Consider the following 23,211-nt stretch of genomic DNA (forward strand, 5'->3'; position numbering starts at 1 on the left):
GATGTGTCACAGCCTGTGCTCCCACTTACACTGATTGTGGTCTGTTCTTTTCTTATATCTGTTCCCCTCCCAGATGTGAAAAATAGTGTAAGTTTTCTAAAAACATTAGCTTTTGCATTAAGAAAAAGTGCACGAGTTGTCTTTAAAATTAACTAAAATTACACACTGTTCTTTTAAATGCATTGAAGTATTAAGGCTGCTAGGAAAGCTTTTTCTCTCTTATTCACTTCCAACAATTTCAGACTTTTTTACTGAGCTGTTTGTCCTTGTACCTTCAAATCTTTCGTTTCCTTAGCAAGCAGTGCTCAGAACTCTCAAGATTAATTGATTGTACCTGCAGTCAGCTCATCTCCATGAAAACATAAGAGTAGAATGTTCAACTGCCTTTAGCTGCAGATTTCTTGACTCACAATGAACATTTGGTTAAGGGGAAAATGCTAATATCATTATAAATGTACACAATTTAACACTTCTCTTGGGATTCATCATTTTGTCATGTTTTTCAAGTCTGCTTGCTTACAGAAAACACTTTGTTTTAGATTAAACCAGGGGTATTAAGTCAGGCATTCACCTATGACACCTATGGAAAAACAAGAGAAAACGTCTCAACTTTATATGTAATATAATCACTGCAGTTTTACATCCCATCCCCACTCCAACAGCCCAAGAAAAAAGGGACTTTTCTGACAAGGTTTTTATGTACTACTTGTATTTTTACTTTTGGATTTTGTGTGTGTGTGTGTGTGTGTGTGTGTGTGTGTGTGTGTGTGTGTGTGTGTGTGTGTTGCTTGAGATCACTTACCTGGCAATGTACCTTTGTACCAGCTCTTCCCAGTCCTGCTATTTTTTCTTCTTGCTGTACCTAAAAGGAAAAAACAGAAAAGTAGCAGTTACCTACACCATGAGCTTCAGACAGTGCTTCACTCATTGGGTGATTCGGTTTGCTTTCTGGATGTCCTTCTGTATCACTATTGCAATATTCCTTAAAGAAGGGATGTCCTGCTCTGGGCAGTCTTTCACTTGGACAGTATAGATAAGCTTAAAAGAGATCTTGTTTGCACCGTACGTCACATTTATGCTCCCTGCACAGAACATACAGCATAAAAGTGGCGTACAGACACAACTACCCTAAACCTCTTTTGACATCAGTTCAAACACCCTTGTTGCCAGTTAGTTTGAACATTTTGTTGCTGTACTGAATATTTAGCAACACCAGATAAGTGCCCCATTGGGTTTTTTTTTGTTTTTATTTTTATTTTTAAATGTATTGTCTTGGTCTTGTATTTTTTATCACTATCTAGAGTTCATATCATCCAACAGGGGAAATTGTCAGTGTGTGAGGCAGATTCCCTTTTAGGATTTTCACAAGCTGTGTCTTTTTTGTTTGGTCGCTTCCCACAACCATACCTCTTGTAGTATCTGTAAGGCATTTTTGCCTAAGTCACTCAGAAGCCATTCGTCTTCCTTGGTCATTTATGTTGAAAAGCAACTGCTTAGACAGTTAGCCCAGGGTACCATGGTAGATTCCTTTAACGCTGCGATACGTTTTAGGTAAGAAGGCGGCCAGTACATCTCGGATAGACTCTTTAGTTGTCCAGCCTCCACCAGACTTTCTTTTAGAAGCAGGTAATAGCTCTGTAGGTTGCTCGTTTTTTATGTCAGATTCTTCTGCCGGTACGCTGCTGGAAGCCAGCATGGATCCATCTTTTTGCACGTCCTCTGAGGCTTTGCAGGGGTCCGCTCTGGATGGTAAGGAGGAACCGTGGTTGATTATCTTGGAAGATCCTAGAGGGATTCCGCATATACTGGTCAGGGAGGAAGTTCCATGTTCTCTTCTTGATTCTCGCCAAGGGTCGGAACCTCCACTATTTGTTACAGCTGCTGTCCCTCTAAGAAAAGACAAAAACTGAAGCATGTTGCAATCTGTTCTATGGATCCTCAAATGGAATGGCAGGAGTTTACTCAGGGCTTGTAATCTGCCTTAATGGCCATAAAGCCTCCTCAAAGGGTTTCAGTACCAGCTCCTCCTTGGATCTCTACACCTTTTAAACAGTTTAGGAAACCAGATTCCTTGGATGCGGATTGTCTGTCTGTTGAGTCCTGTTCTTCACAGATGCCTGCCTTTGGCATATAGTTCTGACGACGAGGAGTCTGTTAAACCTGAATCTTCTTTTGAGGAATTGCCCTTTGGGGACACAGTTGCTAGGATAATGAATTTCTTTAAGTGGGATTCTTCTCAAGTGTCAGATATTCATAGAGGATATTATGAGTTGCTTCAGGTGGATACTCCTAAACAATCGTCAGTTCCTTCTGTGTTGGCTGCCTTGTTAGATGCTGTCATTACTGCTTCCAAGTTTCCTGATTCTCAGCCTCCTGCTCCTAAGAAACCTGATAGGTGCTGTAAGGTTCCTGAGGATTGTCTATTTTTATTTAAATGTCCTCCTGCTGATCCTGCTGTGGTGTCGGTCTCTTTTGACAAATCTTATAAACTTTTGCCCTCTTCCAAACTTTTGTCTTCTGATAAGGATAGCAAGGCAATGGAAAGGATTGGCAAGAAAGTTTGCACTGCTTTTACTTTGGCTTTTAGGGCTATTAATTTTCAGATCCACATGACCAGGTATGCTCTAGCCTTGATTGCTCAGGCTTGTCAGTTATCTCTGCCCTACCTGATTCTGATGGCAAATCCTTTGCTTTATTTTTTTTTAGGTTCTGCTTCTCAAGTGGCTCACCACTCTAAGTGTTACTATGATGCTGTGGATGCCTCTTCAAGGGCTGCTGCATTTGGGTCTGTCATAAGGTGTTATTTTTGGCTTCATCTCCAATCTCTTCCTGAGGACAATAAGGCCAAGTTGTTGTATACTACTTTGGATAATACTTATCTTTTTGGGACTGCCGCTGCTGACATAAGTCTCGTCAAGAGAAAGGCAAAGCCTTGTAAAATCTTAAACATATTTTTGTCTCTCCTCTCCCTAAATTCCAAAGGAGTTATCCTTCTAGATCTGCCTTTGTTTGCAGGCAACTTCACCAGGTCTCTTATGGCAGGAAAGGTGGGAGGTAGGCCCCCTTGCTAAGACTTCTCAGATCTCTTTGGCCCAGAAGCCTCCTTTATCTGATAAGCCTGCTTCTCTTTGACAGCTCCCCCCCCCCACACCTTTAGACCAGGTTCCTTTGTCCCATCGGCTCTCCCTTTGTCTTCCAAATTGGTGTCTCATTACTTCAGACTCTTGGGATCTTTGTTATCCATCAGGGTTACTTTATGGTATAGAAATCTCTCCCTCCTTTTCTGGGATTCCTCAACTTTCTGTAGTGCAACTTCCTCGTTTTCTAGGGGTTCTAGAGTCCGTGTTGAACCAAGGGACTATTTGACATGTCCTCCCTACCCAAGTGGGACATGGTTTTTATTTCAGGGTGCTCCTTTTCCTTGGAAGAGGGGCACTTGGAGACCTATTTTGGATCACTCTCGATTCAACACCTTTCTCAAGCTCCTTTTTTTTGGATGCTTCCTCTTCAGACTTTGTTTCCTCTTTTATTACCCCAGACTTTTCTGGTGTGCTTGGATTTGAAAGATGCTTGCTTTTATATTCCCTATTCACACCCTCTTCATGAAATCTTTATATTTCTCTGTGTATTCCTCTCATTTTCAGTTCTCTCCTTTGCCATTTGATCTCTCAGTTTGGCTTCTCTGTCTCCCAAAGGGTATTCATAAAATGCCTAGCTTCTGTGAATCCCTTCTGCAGGCTTCAAGGCATTCAGATTTTTCATTATTTAGATGACCTGCTGCTTCTGGGGCCTTCTCCCAGTCAGTTATTGCAGGATCTGCAGTTTACCATCATTCTACTTCAAAGTCTGGGGTTTACTATCAACTTCCAAAAGTCTGTCCTGACTCCCTCTCAGGATTATGTGATGTTCTTCGTCTCACATTGCTGCAGTCATAACCTGTGGGTAGTCCGCTGTCCTCGGTCGGCCCAAATACCAAAGAGTTAGGCTGGCGTCGGTCATGGTCGCTCAGAGCTGACATCAGTACGCAGTAGTACTTAAGCGCATGACTGATGCCATATCCTCAGTCTTTCTTGCCGCGTGGTCCGAAGCAGAAGCAGCGTTTGCAAGTGCCGTTCGGCGTCCTGAAATTTTCGTTTTTCGAGTTTCAGACCGAAGACCAAGTTGGGCTAAGTACCCCGTTGGGGAATATTTTTGTCTTTTCTTGCCTCAGTTAATCCGGATGTCAGAAAAAGTTAATAATTGCATTTCTTGTGGGCGGACGCCGGTTCTTTGGAAACTACGGTTGAATCTGTGGATCCAGCCGAGGTCTCGGCTGAATCACAGAGGGAACCTTTAATTCTACAGGAATTGGCCTCTCAGGAGTTAGGTCAGGCCGAGGGGGCTTCTCAAGCTTCTGTAGTTCCATCCTTACAAAAGGTTATTAGGCCTTCTACTTCTGTCACTAAAGGCCCTGCTAAAGCTTGACCTGGTCTTTCTGGTACAGGCATCAGCCCTAGTTCGTCGGGCTCTGTTCCTAAAAAACATATGTTGAAAATGGCAGAGGATTTGATTACTTTCATCAGGGGTTCTATGCCCCCTCCAGAAAAGAGGCCTAGGGTGGAGACAGATGTGGAGGGATTGGAACATTCCTCAGATTACTCTGAGTCTTCAGCTGAGAACATTCAGGATTTTCCTCCCTATTCTGATTCGGATGCAGAGGATTCCTGTCCTTCTGCTTCTCCTCCAGAGGATTTTTCCTTTTCTGAAACCCTGCACTCCATGAGGGAGCATTTCAAGTGGGAAGGTCAGGATTTTTCAGATTCTCGTAAGAGGCTTAGGGAATTTTTGTTTTTGCCACAGCATAGACCTTTGGCTATTCCCCCTGTTTTAGATGTTGTTCAGGATGTTTTTTCCAAAGCTTCCCTTAATCCTGATTCTTTACCCCCTGCCCCTGTCAAGCCAGACAGGTATTACAGAGTTCCAGAGGCTCATAAATATTTGTATAAGAGTCCTAGAGCGGACCTGGAAACTATTAGTCAAGGACCTAAGGGTGTCAGGGCTTCTGTAGTTAAGAATCCAGTCCCTTTGGATAAAGATTCTAGAGCTTTGGATAGGTGGGGTAAAAAAGTGTATACCTCCTCCACGCTAGCTATGAGGGCTTTAAATTGCCAGTTTCATATGCTGAAGTATCAGAACTTTCTGTTAGGTCAGTTGAAATCTAAGGAAGATGCTTTAGCTGAGGGTATTGAGTGTAAGGAATTGCAGGACTTAGTTCATGCCTCAGATCAGGTTGGTAAGCATTCCTTGCAGTGTGGCTTTGATGCTCTTCAGGCTTCTTCCAGGGTGGCTGCTACTGGTTCAGTTATTCGTAGGCATGCCTGGCTTAAGGATCAAAATTTGTCAGAGCATGTTAAAGCTCGAATTATGGATGCTCCTCTTCAATCTGAAGTTCTTTTTGGTTCTCCTATGGAGTCAGTGTTGAAAAAAATGGAAGATAAAGCTAAGTCCATGCAGACGGTTAAGGAATTTTTACAAGTGCAGCCCCCTAAGTTTAGCAGGAATTGGCCTGCAAAAGGATGGTCTTACCCTTGTTCCGATTTTCAGTCTAAGGGCAGGTCTAGACGTGGTAGGGGCAGAGCTCACGCTCAGGGTTCTTTCAGACCTAGGACTTGGAGTTCTCCTGCACAATCTTCTGGTGAGGGCAGGGGTCAGCCTTTTCGTAAACAGACCCAATGACCTGTATCTCCAGCTGCCAGACTCTTCCTGTCTGGCAGCTCCTCTTGGAGGAAAGTTGGCACTTTTCAAACAAAATTGGCTTTTGGTCACCCAGGACAAATGGGTGTTGGACATTATAAATCAAGGCTACAAGTTTTATTTTCACACCTTTCCTCCTTTCAAAGGCATGCCAGATGTACCTCCTCAGCAAAGGCTGGAGGCTCGCAAACAGATTTCTTTGCTTTTGCAAATGGGGGCAATCCAGGTGGTACCTCCGTCAGAAGTAGGCCTAGGGTTTTATTCTCGCCTATTCCTTGTGCCAAAGAAAGGAAACACTTGGAGGCCAATTCTGGATTTGTCCATTCTCAATACATACCTGGACATTCCAAAGTTCAAGTTGTTAACTTTACAGCAACTTCTGCCTCTGCTAGGCAAAGATCAGTGGATGGTAACTCTGGATCTCAAAGAGGCTTATCTTCACATTCCTATCAGGCCCAGCTGCAGGAGATTCCTGCGTTTTTGGGCTGGTACTTTTCATTATCAGTTCTCTGCATTGCCCTTTGGCTTATCTACTGCGCCCAGGGTGTTCACAAAGGTCCTGGCTCCTGTGATAGCCTTCTTAAGACTGAGAGGAATACAAATTTATCCTTATCTGGACGATTGCCTGATTCTTGCTCAAGACAAAGACAAGTTACTTCACCGTCTACAGTATGTAATGGCAGTTTTAAGGTGCCTAGGGTATTCTGTGAACGAAACAAAGTCCAGTCTAGTACCCTCTCAGGACATGTGCTTTCTGGGTGTGAGACTGAATACAGCCTCTCAGATGGCGTTTTTTGACCCCGGACAAACAAAGAAATCTTCACCTATACTTCCAGCAATTATCACTAATGTCCAGGCTGACTGCAAGGACAGTCCTTCAAGCCTTGGGGTTCATGGCATCTTGCATTCTGGTTCTTCCCAATGCCAAACTGCATATGAGGAAGCTACAATGGTATCTCAAAAGTGTGTGGACTCAACACTGCCACGATTTGGACACTGTCATTCAGATAATACCTTGCATCCAGAAGGAATTCTTGTGGTGGGCTCAGGAATGTCACCTAAACAAGGGACTCTCTGTGACCCGACCAGAGGCGAGTCAGATCTTAACGACGGATGCCTCAGACCTGGCTTGGGGAGCACACTTCAATGGGAAATGGATTCAAGACATGTGGCCTCCCAGACTACAGCATTTGCATATCAACATGAAGGAGATGTTAGCAGTCCAATTTGCCCTGATGGCCTTCAAGGATCTACTTCAACCAGGACAGGTGTTGATTCAAACAGACAACACAACAGTCATGTGGTACATCAACAAGCAGGGGGGAACCCATTCTTACCCTCTTTGCAGACAAGCTATGATTTTGTGGGAGACTGCTCTGAGTTTACACATCACTCTTCAAGCACGGTTTCTGCCAGGAGCACAGAACTCCTTAGCAGATGTATTGAGCAGACAAATTGTGGATCCCCACGAGTGGAAATTGGATCCTCACGTATTCCAACAGTTGACAGTGGCTTGGGGAACTCCAGACATAGATCTGTTCGCTTCTCCACTAAATTTCCAACTGCCAAAATTTTGCACAAAGATGTTTCACCCAAAAGCTTGGAAAGTGGATGCTCTATCTTTCAGTTGGAACAACCTTCACGTCTATGCTTTTCCTCCTCTGCCTCTCCTTCCCAAGGTACTCTTGAAAGTCAGACAGGACAAGCCTTGCATGATTCTAATAGCACCAGATTGGCCACGTCAGCACTGGTATCCTCTGCTGAGGAGTTTAGTACAGGAGCCTCCTTGGCCATTGCCACCAATTCCACACCTGTTGTCCCAGGCAAACAGTCATTTTCTCAATGTCAGGGTACAGTCCCTGCATCTGACAGCCTGGCGTATTCTGTTTTAGACCCTGGGGGGTCTCAGCTTCCTCAACAAGTTTTGAATGTCATTTTGGAAGCCAGGCGGCCTAGTACTAGAAAAGTTTATGCTGATAAATGGAAGAGATTTTTTCTTTGGAGCACAGCAAAGAGCTTTGATGTTTCAGTGCCTAATTTGAGTTTTACACTTCAGTACCTTACTGAATTATTAGACAAGGGTTTGTCTTTCTCCTCCGTGAAAGTTCATGCTGCAGCCATCTCTGCTCACTATGATTGTGACCCTCCTTTATTTTCTCACCCTTTGTTTAAACAATTTCTTAGAGGGGCAAAAAATATAAGACCCCCACGTAGAGCTCCTACTCCTTCCTGGGATCTCAATTTTGTGTTGGAAAAGCTTACTTTACCTCCTTTTGAACCAGCAGCTACGTCTGAGTTGAAGTTTTTGTCCTGGAAGACTGCTTTTTTGTTGGCCATTACGTCTGCTAGGAGGGTATCTGAATTACAGGCTCTCATGGCTGTTGAACCCTTCCTGATATTTCATAAGGATAGGGTGTCCTTGCGTACTAACCCTACTTTTATGCCTAAAGTTATTTCTAATGTGGCCTTAAACCAGTCTATTCATTTGCCTACTTTTTATGCTGATCCCCAAAATAAAGGGGAAAAAGTCTTGCATTCTTTGGATATTCACAGGCAGTTACGCTATTATTTGAGCAGAACTAAGGAATTCAGGCAGACTCAACAGTTATTTATTTCTTTTGCTTTGGGTTCACAGGGGAAGGCTGTTTCTAAGCAAACTATTTCTAAGTGGATTGGCCATTGTATTGCGTTTTGTTATTCTCATCATGGAAAGGATGTTCCTGCTGGGATCAGACCTCATTCCACTAGGGCTACCGCCACTTCTACTGCTTTTTTAAGGGGGGTAGCTACTAAGGATATTTTGGAGGCAGCTACTTGGAGTTCAGTGCACACTTTTACTAAACATTACCATCTCCCTCTTTATTCTAAGTCTAGAGCTGGGTTTGCCACTGCAGTTTTACAGGGCATGTTGGCAGCTCCTAATACTTTTTAGTTTACCAGCCTCCCTTTACCTTTGCTTTGGGATTCTACCCACAGGTTATGACTGCAGCAATGTGAGACGAAGAACATAGTACAGTTTTGTACCTACCATAAATGTAGATGTTCGAGGATCCACATTGCTGCAGTCCAATTTTCCCTCCCTCCTTCCCCTCTATGTTTTGGGGGTTGCTGTGTTTCTTTTGGGATACTTATTATGTTATCTAGGTTGGTGGTTGGGTATTTCTTTTTTGGCTATGGCCTTTCCTTTCTTAGGCCTTCTGACATCTGGGGCAAGAAAGACTGAGGATATGGCGTCGGTCATGCGCTTAAGTACTACTGCGTACTGACGTCAGCTCTGAGCGACTATGACCGACGCCAGCCTAACTCTTTGGTATTCGGGCCGACCGAGGACAGCGGACTACCCACAGGTTATGACTGCAGCAATGTGGATCCTCGAACATCTTCATTTATGGTAGGTACAAAACTGTACTTTTCTGGGTTGCAGGATTCAGACGGTGCCAATGTTGGCCTCTCTTCCATCTCCAAAGGTAGTATTATTGAAAGCCTTTTTTCAATTTCTTCTTTCCCTAATTGCCATGGAGTTTCTTTTGGCCCTGGGATTCATGGCCTCTTCTATTTCAGTGCCCCCTCTTGTCAGACTCCATATGCGGTGGGTATAGTGGTTCCTTAACAATTTGGCTGCAGCATTGACACCCTCTGAATTTCATGGTACCTCTCTTTCCCTGTCACAAGAAGGAATTTGAGTGGTGGATTCGACAGTTCACACTCAACCCAGGCAGGCCCTTTCAGCTTCCAGTCCCTTCTCAAGAGCTGTTCACCAATGCTCTGGACATGGTGTGCGGGGCATTTCTTTGTCACCTGAAAGTTCAGGGTCTTTGGCCTCCCCATCAATAGTCAGACCATATCAACTTCAAAGAGATGGAGGGCTCTGATTCTGGCCCTTCAGGCTTTTCATCCCATGATCTGTCTGGGCCCCTTGATGGTGTACGCAGAACACTGTAGTGATGTGGAATGTCAGCAAGCAGGGGGACATGAAATCTTACCTCCTATGCAGGATGGTGCTTCAGGCTTGGGATGTAGTTGTTAGTTATCAGTTAACTCTTCAGGCAGTATACAGTCCTTAAGAGCGCAATCTTGTGGCAGACTCTCTGAACAAGTCCAAAACACAGGCTCATGAATGGATGCTTCACAGAGATGTGTTTGTGGACATTGTCTTTTGGTGAAGTATTTCTCAGGTAGATCTTTCTGCCTCCCCTCTGAACAGGCAACTTCCAGAGCGCCATGCCATCTGGCCTGGAAGGCAAGCCCCCTTTCCTTCCCTCTGAAGCGGAGGTTTCTTTATGCTTTTTCCCTCTCTTCCTCTGTCTCCAAGTGTCCTGTAGAAGATTCAGCTGGATTCTCAAAAAATCTTGCTAGTGACTCCCTTTTGACCACGACAACACTGGTTCTCCCTGCTAATGCATCTGGCCAAGGGCAGTCGTCACATGGTACCTCACCAGTTGGATCTCCTCACACAGAACAAGGGGTGTCTCATCAATCCGCATGTGTCCACTCTGTAACAGACATTGTGTCTGAATAGGGTTTGATCCCTTTCAAGCACCTCTTTTCTGAGGGCATGCTCAGGGTGTTACAGGAAGCAAGGAAACTCTCAACCTGAAAGTCTTGTATGTCCAAATGGATAAGACATTCAGTCTGGTGCCATGCTCATAACCACAACCCTTTTTTAGTGAGGGGGGGGTCCCTCTGGTTTGCATTTGTTTCTGTGAATTGCTCCAGTCTGGCTTGGCTTTTTCTTCTCTGAATGCCCATTTTCAGCCACTTCTGCTTGTCTACCATTGACTCTTCCTCCTTTGACTTCTCGTTTTGAAGTCAAACAGTTTCATAATAGCGTTCTGCATATTAGGCCCCCAAGAAAGCCTGTACTCTTCCTTGGGACCTTAATTTTGTTTTGGAAAAATTTACTCCGGCTCCTTTTGTGCCTGCAGATTCTGCTTTTTTGCAACATTGTACCTAGAAGACAGTTTTGTTTCTGGCTGTTACTTCTGCTCGGATGGCTTCTGAGCTCCGGGCCCTTATGGCCATTCCTTGTTTTTTTTTCACAGGGACAGAGTGTCCCTTCATACTAATCCTTCTTTTATGTCCAAGGTGGTAAATGAGTTGTACTTAAATCAGTCAGTACAACTTACTTTCTTTTTTACTCAGGTACTATTTGGATAAAAATAGGACTGATCTGCTTTTTGTTTCTTTTCATCCCAGGTTTTTGGGTTTGTTTGTTTCTAAGCAAACTTTCTTCTCCTGGATATCTAAGGCCATTTCTTTTTTGTTATTTTTTCCATGGCAAGTCTCTGCCTGCTTCTGTTAGAGCTCATTCTACTAGGGCTGTTGCCTCTTCCAGTACGTTCTTCAAAGGGTTAGATACCAATTCCATCCTTGAAGCTACTACTTAGGCTTCACGACATACCTTTACTAAGCATTATAAGTTGGATATGGTTTCTAAGGCCAAAGCAGGTTTTGCTGAATCCATTTTATGTGGGTTTGTTGAGGGGTGTTCTCCACCTTCCACCTCCCCTTCTGTTTCTTGAGCTTTTTTTACTCGCCCTTCTTTAAGGAATACTGCAACAGTGATGTAGAAGGATATAGGGTTCCGAATGGAGAGATAATAAAATCAGCAAAAGGAGAGAAGTATTGCTGGAATTGAATTCATCCTCAAGTCTTGGTGAGTACCTTCACAATGTAGACCCCGGTTTTCACAAAATCTCACTAAGACCACACTGATATATAGACTTTATTTTATGTAGCATATATTATGGACATAAGTAGGTTAAAAAAATAAAGAAGAATACTGGCTGTACAAGTCCCAGGATAAAAAGTGCCCAGTCCTGGTAGGCCCGTTAGTACCAGGACTAGAAAAAATGACAGTGTGTATTCCTCAAGGAATGGAAATATTCCTAAAATGGGGCTAGGCCAGGCCCGGGGGAGGATGCCCCCCTCAACCGTTGTAGAAGTATCAGTCCACAAAAATCTCAAAAACTGATCAGCCAAAAAAGAGCCATACAGACGATTGAGTGGACTATTGAAGATAAGAAAGAAGTTGTGTATTGTTACAATTATGCAAGAAGTCCAGAATTTCCCGACAAAATGTATACAAAAAGATAGAGAGAAATCAGAGGAAAGAAAAATACTTCCAAAAGAAAAACTGTCAGAAGCTTCATATAAAAAATTGTGTTCATTAATACAACAGATCCTTGAAAAACAATACATAGACTAAGAAACCTTGTGCCATTTGGAAAAAAGAAGTGACTGAGAAAGGGCAAAAATTTAAACAACAAAATTTAGAGATGTTTGAAGGGTATAAAAAAGAAATATGGACATGGGAAAGAAAGAGAGATCTGGTATGGTGCAATATTTGTGGAAAGGAGAAAGCCAAATTAATCAACACAAAAATACAGCCCCAATAATATTTGAAGAGGAATACAAGCAAAGGCAACCAGATATGGAAAATTTCCCAATATAAAAATAAGATCACAAAGAGGGAATGTAGAACAGAAGATTAGTCAAGTAGAAGTTTAAAAAAAAAATAGAAGTGAAGTTACAGAATATTTGCAAAGTGACAGAATCAATGTAGGAAGGCTAACACAGGTTATATCACAGCATGATGGAACAACTAGTCCCCTAAATAAGAAGAAACAAGAGGAGCAGGAGACGTCTGAAGAAGAAATATGGACATGTGAAAGAAAAACAGATATAATATGGTGCAATATGTATGCAAAGGAGAAAGCAAAACTAATAAATGCAAACAGAGCAGCACCAAAAATATGTGAAGAGAAATACAGGCAAAGACATCCAGATATGGAAAATTTTATAATACAAAAAAATACGAAAAGGAAAAGCAGAAAGAGGATTAGTGATGGCAAAGTTAAAGAAATAGAAACTGAGGTTATGGCTTACCTGCAAAGCGAAGGATTTAGTGTAGAAAATTTAACTGAGACAACACAATAGGATAGAACAGTGGACCCCCAAATTAAGGAGAAACCAGTGGAGCGGGAAGCATCTAATCAGTGGACACATGAATATACTTTGGAGCCTACCGTAGGAAACCAGTACAAATGCTCAGTTGGAGCTATACAGCAAGGGAAAGAAGCAGAAACTAAGACAAGTATGACACAGTCATTGATTAACTCTCTTAAAGGATAAAGTCTACCAAAAAAAAAATTGTCTTAAAGGATAAAGTCTACCAAAGCTAAATTTGAGGTTGTTTGGCCTCCCAGACCAAGGGAAATCACAAGTCATCCTTTAGCTATGTCTGCAGCCTCAAAGGTAATACACAATTGTATGCAGAGCTCATTGTAGATTGATCCACCTATGCTGAACCAAAAGATAAAGCAAACCTACTTGCTGACAAATTCAGCTCCAACTTTATGCCTCTTTTCCTCTCAGCCTTCCCTCACAAAATACCATCAAATATAACTCCTCCTGTTATCACTAGGGAACAGGTCCTTAATGATCTGTCTGGCCTATCACTCCACGACATTGACCTTACCTGATTTTCCACAAGGATAGGACTGTTACACACCAATCCTCCTTTCATGCTGAAAGTAGTCTCAGAATTCACTGTCAGTCTGTCAATCTCCCTGTGTTTTCAGAACCTAGATAAGGTAGAGAAGATACTTCATGCCTTGGATGTGCATAGACAGTTCAGGTACTACCGTCACAGAACAGTGCCCTTAAGGAAGACCGAAAGGCTTTTCATTTCCTTTTCTGGGGCAAAGAAAGGTCAGCCTGTCTCTAATTATTGCATGCTGATACACCCACCATGGAAAGGCAAATCTAGGCAAAGTAAAGGCACATTCTACCAGGAGCTTTTCCTCATCTGCGGCATATTGGAAAGGAGTGGACTGAAAGCATTCTAGAGGCAGCAACTTGGTCCTCCATCTATACCTTCATGAAGCACTACAAACTGGATGGTTTCTCAAGATCCAGAGGATGGCTTCTCAGGATCATTCTCCAGGGGCTGCTGGACACTTATCCTTCCTTGTCCCAGGTTTAGTATGTTTTGGGAATCTGCCCATATGCCAGTAAGGCAGTGTGCTTGTTGAACATAATACAGTTGGGTAAATTCCATTTACCTGTAAAAGTAGATGTTTGTAGAACACACTTCCCTACTATAACAGTACCCTTTCAGCATCCCCCTTTTGTTGTGTATATAGTTGGTTATGGGAGTTGCTGTTTTCTTTTGTTTTGGTTCAGCAACCTTTTTTGTTGTGTGTGTGCGCGTGCGTGTGTCTGTCTCTGTGTGTGTCTGTCTGTGTGTGTGTGTGTGTGTGTGTGTGTGTGTGTACTTTTTGAAGGTACATTGAATTATTATATGTCTCTGAGATAGTGTAACCTCAGAGCTTATATATATAAACTCTGTGGGTGTGGGAGCTGATGCCCCATGTTTGAGAGTTGTGGGGTCAGGGGCAAAGCCTCCCTGCAAAAGAAAATCACTGATAGTTTTAAATTATTGTAAACATAGAGAACTACTGTGTTTGCAGTGCATAATGTAACACCATTTTTGTAATAGCCTAAAATAATTTAGATTATTGTTGCTTGCTGTCAGCCCCCAGCATTTGGTGAGAGCCGCAGTGGAAGGCCATCAGGGTATTTTATCCTCTTACATACAATACCCGTCAGCAGCCCTGATATTCCACTCATTGTTTAGCCCCTTTCAGGCAATCTGCCATGTATGCTTATCTCTAGATATATCATATACTGCTTGGCCATCGCACACATCTTGGTTGTCTGCTGCTTTGCTGAATACCAACCTCTTTTGGGTTGTCTTTACTGTAGCAGACTAGCCTGCCTTCCTGTCTTCAGGAAAGCCTTTCTGGCCTCAGCCTCCCCTTCCGTCATCTTTTGGTGACTTCTCCAGCATCTGTGTCACTGGTTGATCCAGGGTCATTCAGGCCACAAAGTGAAGGGTTTAGCCCTGGGTGTGAGTGGCAGGCATATTCTGTTATTATCCTATTGCAAATCTCTTCTTTCAGGAGACTAAGTATTCTGCATATAAATTGTGAATAGTGGTGTATGGAAGACAGTATAATTCAGTACCTGAGTATCAGACAAAGCATCTGTGATATAAATTGAACATCTATGTCCCTGAAGCCCAAAGCCACAATATAAAAAAAATGAAAACAAATGTAAAAATACAAAAACATCTTGTATGCAGAGGGGCAAGCCTCCCTCTCTGGTTGTTGTTGTTTGTCTTTCGGCTTTTTCCCGGTAAGGGGTCGCCACAGCGGAACTCCGGTCCGCTAATGATGGCAGTAGATTTTTACGAAACGTTGAGGTGCCAGCTCAACGCTCAACCTTCAACGAAGGCATGCCCATTTACGCACGCATGTCTTTCGAACACTACCCAACCACGGGGAGGACATGCAGACTCCACACAGAAGGCACTCCCCAGGCCAGCTGAGAATCAAGCAGGATAACCTCTTGCTGTGAGGTAACAACGCTACCGCCATACCACCGCGGCATGTCAAGCCTCCATCTCTTTTACATATATACATACATATATATATATATATATATATATGTATATATTTATCAGTGAGATTGCACAACAGTAGGGAAAGGGCAATTTTCCACTCCTTGCTGTGCCATGATCTAACAGAAACAGATACAGGTATTTATCGAACATATGATTTTTCAATCTCCCAAGCTTGCAAAAGAAAACATTTGACAGTCCATATGTTCAATGTAATGAATGGTCATTCTCTCAGAATAGAAGCTGCAGAGAATGGTGCACATCAAATGTAAACAATAAATGTGTGTAATTTCTGTTTTCTGTTGTTAATAATATGGATGTGTTAGTAGTTAGCTCCAAAAAAGCTATATGTAGCATTGATTTGTATGCTGCTGAAAATTACACGAGTACTGAAATGGAAGAAAAAAAAGAGTAGTGAAATGGGCCATGACAGTGTTGTAAAACTGATCCATAAAAGACTTTATTAAGGATCATTGTTGCAGTCATAACCTTTGTGAACTCAATTACAGGCAGGTTTAAAGACCGACTCAGTTTGCAGCACTTTGCATTCTCCTACCCCAGCAAAGCTAGCTCCTTTCTAGGAGCAAAGTCATACTGCGGGTATAAACAGGATCCGGCATAATCTTCAGTCACTTATTGCCATAAACAGTTGTGGTCTTCTGCTCTGTTCCTTTGTGCCATTTTCATTTTTGGCCTGTATTCAGAGCTGGCAGAGTATTCATTTGGGGTTAGTTTTCTTGTTGAAGTGTAGTTTTTTAGTAGGTGTTAATTTTGTGGTCATTGTGTGTCTGCACACATTTGTTGCCATAGGCTTTAGTTTGGCTTGTCCACCTATGAAGAAAAAAAAAGTGTGCATCAGATTCTCCATAGGGACTTCTGCATACTCACAGTGCATATTTTGTCAAGGGAGTACCCCCAACATGCCCTTTTACAGAATTTGTGTTAAGTTAAAAAAAAGTAAACCCTACAGAGATAGCAGTGATTCTCCAGTCTTACCTTAGTAAGAAGAAGATGGAGGCCCTTGCCCCTTAGGCCACCGAACTGGATGACCCACAGCATTCGTCATCTTTAGGCTTTCACAGCTTTTACAAGTTCTTCACTCTAGACATGTTAGACTTGGATTGAAATACATCTGAGTTTGCATTATAATGTAGTGGACATTGCACTGAGATCATGCTTGTATAAAGTTGCTGTTTTGCCATTTGTTTTGTAATTTATATATGGTAGTAGATCAGAAGATCTGTGTTCAAAAGATTAGTCTTTAGTAGTTGTGTGCGTGTGTGTTTGTGTGTATGTATATATGTGTGTGTGTGTGTGTGTGTGTGTATGTATGTATATATATATATATATATATATATATATATATATATATATATATATATATATATATATATATAGGTGTGTGTAGATTTTTTTTTCACACAGATGTGTAAAATGCACATATTGATAGATTGATCATACACCCAAAAGTATCTTGGGCTTAGTTTTTTTAAGCTATGTTCTGATATAGTATATCAACATTCTTTAACTTGGCTTTATATCAGATAACAAGATGGTCCAAGTTATAGTGAGTGAATTTTATGTCCTGTTTGTTCATTTGTGTTGATAGAAGTAAGATTCATTTAAATGAAAACAGTCATCTTAGAGACTCAAATAAGAGTGTCGTGAACGTGTCTTAAGCAAATGCATCTGCCCAAACATGCACATAGAGCTGTGAGAAATGCACTATTTTTAGCAATGAAACATTGAATCTTAGATGTGTACAGTGTGTGTTATATGATGATTTTCTTTTTGTTCCCAGTTTTCAGTGTTCTGTTTCTTTTTTAGTGACTAGTTTGACAGCAGGCACTGCATTTGAAATGTCTGCATATACCAAAACAAGTAAGGGTGACAGTCACATGGTATTCGTTCGCTTTAGAACCAGAGGTACACAGCCTTTACCTCCTAACCTAAAAGCAAAAGCCATTAACCAGACTGCAGTGAACTGTAACTGGAATGGATCGGCCAATGTGGTAAGAATTGTATTTTGTTTGAATATCTGATGATACTGATTCATTAATGAATTAAATAAAGATCAAATCAGTGTATAGAGCTATCTGATTTCCTTGTCTCTTCATTACTGATTCACTTACTTACATGTCACTTAAATACTGGTATCTTAGATGTTGTAGTTTATTACCCCCTGAATATATATGAACCATTTTAATTCATCTAATTAGTTTGCAGGTTGTTTGCATTACTTTATCCTGATTTCCCACAGACTGTAAAAACACAATAATTAGTGAGAACTAAGTAGTCTGAAACATGTTACTTAGGTTCATACATAAGAAATGTTTGAGGCATGAGCAATAATACCCTTTTAGCCTGTCAATATACCAAAACAGTCATTCCCATAATAAGTGTTAAAGTTGTTCTTTAAAATATCTAAAGTAGTGCTTGGTTTAATTTGGTGTTTTTTTTCCATGTGTCAGCTACTGTCACAGAGAATCAATTAGTACTTTTCTTATTCCTATATAATCTCATACACAGGTTGTCTGATGCTTCTCTGCTACCCTTTGATAACCCCAAACATTCTCAAGAGGTAGATGTTCTTCGTGTTTCACTGTTGCAGTCATCACATTTGGGTTATCTGCTTGCAGTAGCCCTCAATCGGCCTGATTATTGAAGTCTTGGCTCCTGCGTCAGTTGCTGTCTCATCTTCCGTGACGTCAGGTAGTCAGGGGTATAAAGCATGCAGCCGACGCCATTACATCAGTCTTTCTTGCCGTGCGGTGCCCGAAGCAGAAGCAGTTCGCAAGTGCTGGTCGGCCGACTCCTGAAATTTTCATTTTCGAGTTTCAGAACCGAAGTCTTCAACTAAAGCTAAGTACCCCATTGGGGAAACTTTTTCTTGCTCTAAACCGATGTCAGTAAAAGTCAATAATTATATTTCTTGTGGAAAGCAAATACCTTATAAAGATTTTAATTCGTACTGTATTCCTTGCCTAGGCCCTGACCACGATGTACCTCTCATAGGTTCATAGGTTGGTACTAGGCTATCAGCCCTAGGGCCTATACAAGCCTAGCCATAACAATTCCCTGGCTATTTCTTCCCACATTATTTACTTTCCTGGACCCCTGTCTAGCAGGGTGACTGACGTGATCCCTGGGGTGAATTTCCTTTCTCCCATCCAGTCGTCAAGGTTCCTCTTGAAGAGGTCCAAAGAGGCACTGCTTGACATGTATGGGCAATCTATTCCAGAGTCTGGGGAGTCTCTGGGTCAGAAACCTATCCCTCCAGCATGTTTTGTTTATTGTGATGACAAGGTTTAGATCCCTGGAGCATGTAGCTCTGAGGGATTGGGATTTCTTTAAGTGTAGCATGTCCAACAGCTCTGGGTTTGACATGGCCTTGTATGTTAAGCAGAGATCGCCTCTGAGTAGACGATATGCGACAGAGTATAGCTGGAGTTTTTTAAGGCGGTCAGCGTAGGGCATCTGCTTTAGGCCTGTGATTCTTTTAGTGAGGTATTTCTGAGGCCTTTCCAGTTGTTGCAGATGTCTTGAGAGGTACATACCAAATGGGGCGTTGTATTCTATAATGGGTCTAATGAGGGATGAGTACAGTGAGACAATGACCTCCTTTTTTCTGGATGAAAAGCCCTTCTTGATGAGGTGTGCCACATAGAAGGATTTCCTGACTGTTGTGGCGATGTGGTTATCGAAGGTGAGACCACTGTCCACTTGTGTCCCTAAGTCTCTTATCACACTTTCTGTGTTTAGTGTACTGCCACCTATATGGTAATTCATGGATACATGTTTTTTTTCCCAAAGGGATAACAATACATTTCTTGGCATTGAGCTTGAGCCCATGGCTCTGGCACCAAGCATCTGTTTCTGTAAGGCCCTTTTGTAGAGTATCCACATCATTTGGGGATTCAATAATGGCTCCCAGTTTGCAGTCATCTGCAAACTTTGTTAGCCAGAGTCCCTTAGTGTTGACCTGTACTTCAGAGAAGTAGATGCCAAACAAGAGCGGCCCCAGGACTGAACCCTGAGGTACTCCACTTGTCACTTGTCTGGAGCTGGATTTGGAGTCGGCCACTTTTATAGTGTGGGTTCTATCAGTAAGCCATTTAGCAACCCATTGGGTGACATAGAGATTAATGCCCAACTTAGTAAGTTTTGTGCCTTATTTAAACTACGAAAGGAGCTAGCTGTGCTGGGGTGGGAGGATGCAAAGTGCTGCAAATTGATTTGGTCTTTAAACCTCATCGGTACACTTTCTCTTCTAAATATTTTGGTACTTGGTTCAATTATCCAGATATGTCTTCAGTAAGCCACCCGACTACTGACATTCTGAAGAAACGCAAAGATAAAGACAGAGACAGGCAGCCTAGGTCCAAAGCTGCTGACGACGCTTCTTCTAAGCTAGTTGCCAGTTCGCCGGTACTCAGTGACGTGCTTTCGTAGCCCCTGATACCCTCTACTTCAGATTCGCAGGTCTCTACTGAGACCCATTCGGAGTCTGGTATGCTGCGTGATGCTTCAACTGTGGAACCTGTGGATGTTCTACCGCTGTGCAGGCACTGACTTCTGAGGGTGTATTCAGGCCTACTGACTTGCATATTAAACTGACACCATCTTCTTCTTCTAGGCCTAAAACTCGAACCATGCCTAGGAAACTGACGCCCAGACCACATGGTCAGGCCTCTATGCCTAAAAAACAAATGATAATAATGGCCGAAGACCTTATTACTTTAATCAGGGGAAGCCAACCTTACCCCTCTAAGAGAACTAGGACTGAATTTGCTTATGATACTTCTGACCAGAATTCTGAAATTTCTGTCTCCTCTGATGACCAGGATTTACCCTTATCTACCTATGAGGATTCTGATGTAGAGGACTCTATTCCCTCTGCTTCTCCCCCAGAGGATTTTTCTTTTGGTGAAACCTTGCATACTCTTAGGGAGCATTTTCACTGGGAAAGCCAGGATTACTCTGATTCTAAAAAGAGGCTTAGGGATTTCTTACTCCTGCCCCAACACAGGCATTTAGCTATCCCTCCTGTGCTGGACATTGTTGACGATGCCTTTTTGCAGTCTAGCTTGGCCTCTGACTCTTTACCTCTTGCTCCCAGAAAACCTGATAGATATTACAGGGTTCCTGATTCTCACAAGTTCCTTTTTAAAAATCCTACTGCGGATCCTGAGACCATTTCACATGGACCCAAGGGCGTTAAGGCTACTACTGCCAAAAATCCTACCCCCTCTGATAGAGATTCCAGGGCCCTGGATAGATGGGGTAAGAAGGTATACACCTCTGCAACCTTGGCCATCAGGGCCTTAAATTGCCAGTTTCATATGTTAAAGTATCAGCAGCATATTATTGGATTGCTTAAACAAAAAATGATGTTGATTCCTGATTGTGCTTAAAATAAGGATTTACAGGATTTAATGCTTTCTGCTGAACAGGTTGGAAAACATACTTTGCAATGTGGTTTTGATTCACTAGAGGTATCTTGCAGGGCTGCTGTCACCGGGTCTGTACTTATAAGGCATGTTTGGCTTAAGGAGCAATCTTTGCCAGATCATGTTAAAACTAAATTGCTGGATGCTTTCTTAAATCAGGATCGCCTGTTTGGCGACAAAGCAGAAGAAGTTCTTAAAAAGATTGAGGAAAAAGCTAAATCTATGCAAACTGTTAAAGATTTCTTACAAGTGCAGCCTCCTAGATTTAGTAGGCATTGGCCCTCAAATAAATTGGTCCTTTCCTGCCTCTTCCAGGCCTTCTCAGTTCAAACCCAGAACCAGCAGAACACCCAGGCTTCAGTCCCAGGTTACACACAGGACTAAGCAGTGGGGGGCTCCCACTTCCAAATCAGGGAGTAGTAAGACTCCCCCCTATGGTAAGCTGTCTCAGTGACTTAACATTAAAACTTCCAAGCACTTCACAACTGACTGCTCCTTTAGGATGAAAGATTGCTCTGCAAGCAAAAAACTGTGAACTCGTTACCCAGGACAAATGGGTTTTAAACATAGTTTCCCAAGGATACAGATTTCACTTCTACACGTTAAAAAAACTAAACGGTTGGCCAGCTCTACCCCCAAATCAGTGGGCAGAGGCTCAAAAGCAAGTACTCTCACTCTTAAGATTAAAGGCTGTTCAGACTGTACCAGAAGAGGAAAAGGGATAAGGTTTCTACTCAAGAATTTTCCTGGTACCCAGAAAAGACAACTCATGGTGTCCTATCCTGGACCTGTCTATCCTAAACACCTTTTTGGTGATTCCAAAATTCAAGATGCTAACTCTTCACCAGTTGCTTCCCATGATAGGCAAAGATGCCTGGTTGGCAACACTGGATTTAAAGGAAGCCTACCTGCACATCCCAATCAGGGAATCTTGCAGAAAATACCTATGCTTCAAAGCAGGCTGCATGCACTATCAGTTCTCTGCACTGCCCTTTGGCTTATCTACTGCGCCCAGGGTATTCACAAAGTGCCTAGCTCCAGTCATTGCATTTTGCAGGCAAAGAAATATTCAAATATACCCATACCTGGACGATTGTTTAATTCAGGCAGAAAGCCAGGACATACTTCTGAATCATCTGGCATTTGTACAAAAGGTGTTAACTTTTCTGGAGTACACCATAAACGAAAAGAAATCACAGCTGGTACCCTATCAACAAATTATATTCCTGGGACCAAGCTTGAACACAGCTTCCCAGATGGATTTCCTCACGCCAGAGAAACAAATTCATTTGGCAACTTACTTCAAACTAGTGGCCACAAAAACCCTGCTATCTGCAAGGCAAACACTGCAAGCCTTAGGGTTCATGGTCTTGTGCATTCTACTAATTTCATATGCAAGACTGCATATGAGGAAACTACAATGGTATCTAAAAAGCCTATGGTGTCAAATTCTCAGGATCTATATTTAATGATTCCTATCATACCTTGCCTACGGTTAGAATTCCTTTGGTGGGCAGAGGCCTGCCACCAAAACAAGGGACTACCATTCACTCTACTCCCTGCCACCCAAACCCTAACAACAGACGCATCAGACTATGCATGAGTGGCTCACCTGGCAGGGAAGTGCATTCACGGCAAATGGAACCCAGGTCAAATGCACCTGCATATCAATCAAAAAGAAATGTTAGCTGTACAGAATGCTCTGACAGCCTTCAAGGACCACATTCTTCCAGGACAATTAATGGTAAAGACGGACACCACCACTGTTATGTGGTACATAAGCAGGGGGTTACCCATTCTTACCCCCTATGCAGACTAGCCATGGCTCTGTGGAACACAGCCTTGAGCTACCAAGTTCATCTACAGGCTCAATTCCTGCCAGGAAAACTAAATACACTGGCAGACAAACTAAGCAGAAATCTCATGGACCCAAATGAGTGGAAACTGGAACCAAAGATTTTCAACATGTTGATCAACAAATGGGAGATCCCAGATATAGACCTGTTTGCCTCCCCCCAGAACTACCAATTGGACAAATTATGCACAAGGACTCCCCACAAACAAGCTTGAAAAGTGGATGCTCTGTCCTTTAGCTGGAAAAATCTATCAGTTTATGCCTGTCCTCCTCTGCCTCTCCTCTCCAAAGTACTACCAAAGATCAAACAAGACAAACCAAGTATGATACTGATTGTGCCAGTCTGGCCACGGCAACACTGGTACCCCCTCTTGCGCAGTGTGTCACAGCTGGCCCCATGGCTTCTACCTCAGACCCCTACCCTGCTGTCTCAGCAGGAAAGCCAGATTCTGCACCCCCAACTTCAAACCCTGAACCTGGCAGCCTGGCTAATTACCTAATCTCTACGTTACCATCCCTCAGTAAACAAGTGTTGGATGTCATTTTGGAGGTAAGGAAGCCTAGTACTAGAAAATCTTATGCTGAAAAATAGAAAAGATTCTGTGCCTGGAACCAAACTCAAGGGATGGCCACAGCAGCGCCCAATTTACCTCAGATTCTTAAATACTTAACTGAGATTCTTCACAAGGACCTTTCCTTTTCCTCCA

At 42.6% G+C, this 23,211-nt stretch overlaps 1 protein-coding gene across 1 annotated transcript in view; it reads left to right on the forward strand.

Moving 5' to 3' along the window:
• Positions 1 to 23,211, forward strand: part of SORL1 (sortilin related receptor 1) — a 5,131,225-nt gene that overhangs the window by 4,653,693 nt on the left and 454,321 nt on the right. The window contains exon 41 of the mRNA XM_044081038.1: positions 17,027 to 17,211. Within this exon, the coding sequence (XP_043936973.1) occupies positions 17,027 to 17,211 (185 nt within the window). The remainder of the gene's footprint in view (positions 1 to 17,026; positions 17,212 to 23,211) is intronic.

The sequence above is a fragment of the Protopterus annectens genome, chromosome 8.part0 (genome assembly GCF_019279795.1).
Source record: "Protopterus annectens isolate FY-2018-M chromosome 8.part0, PAN1.0, whole genome shotgun sequence".
In the NCBI taxonomy this organism is placed as follows: domain Eukaryota; kingdom Metazoa; phylum Chordata; order Ceratodontiformes; family Protopteridae; genus Protopterus; species Protopterus annectens.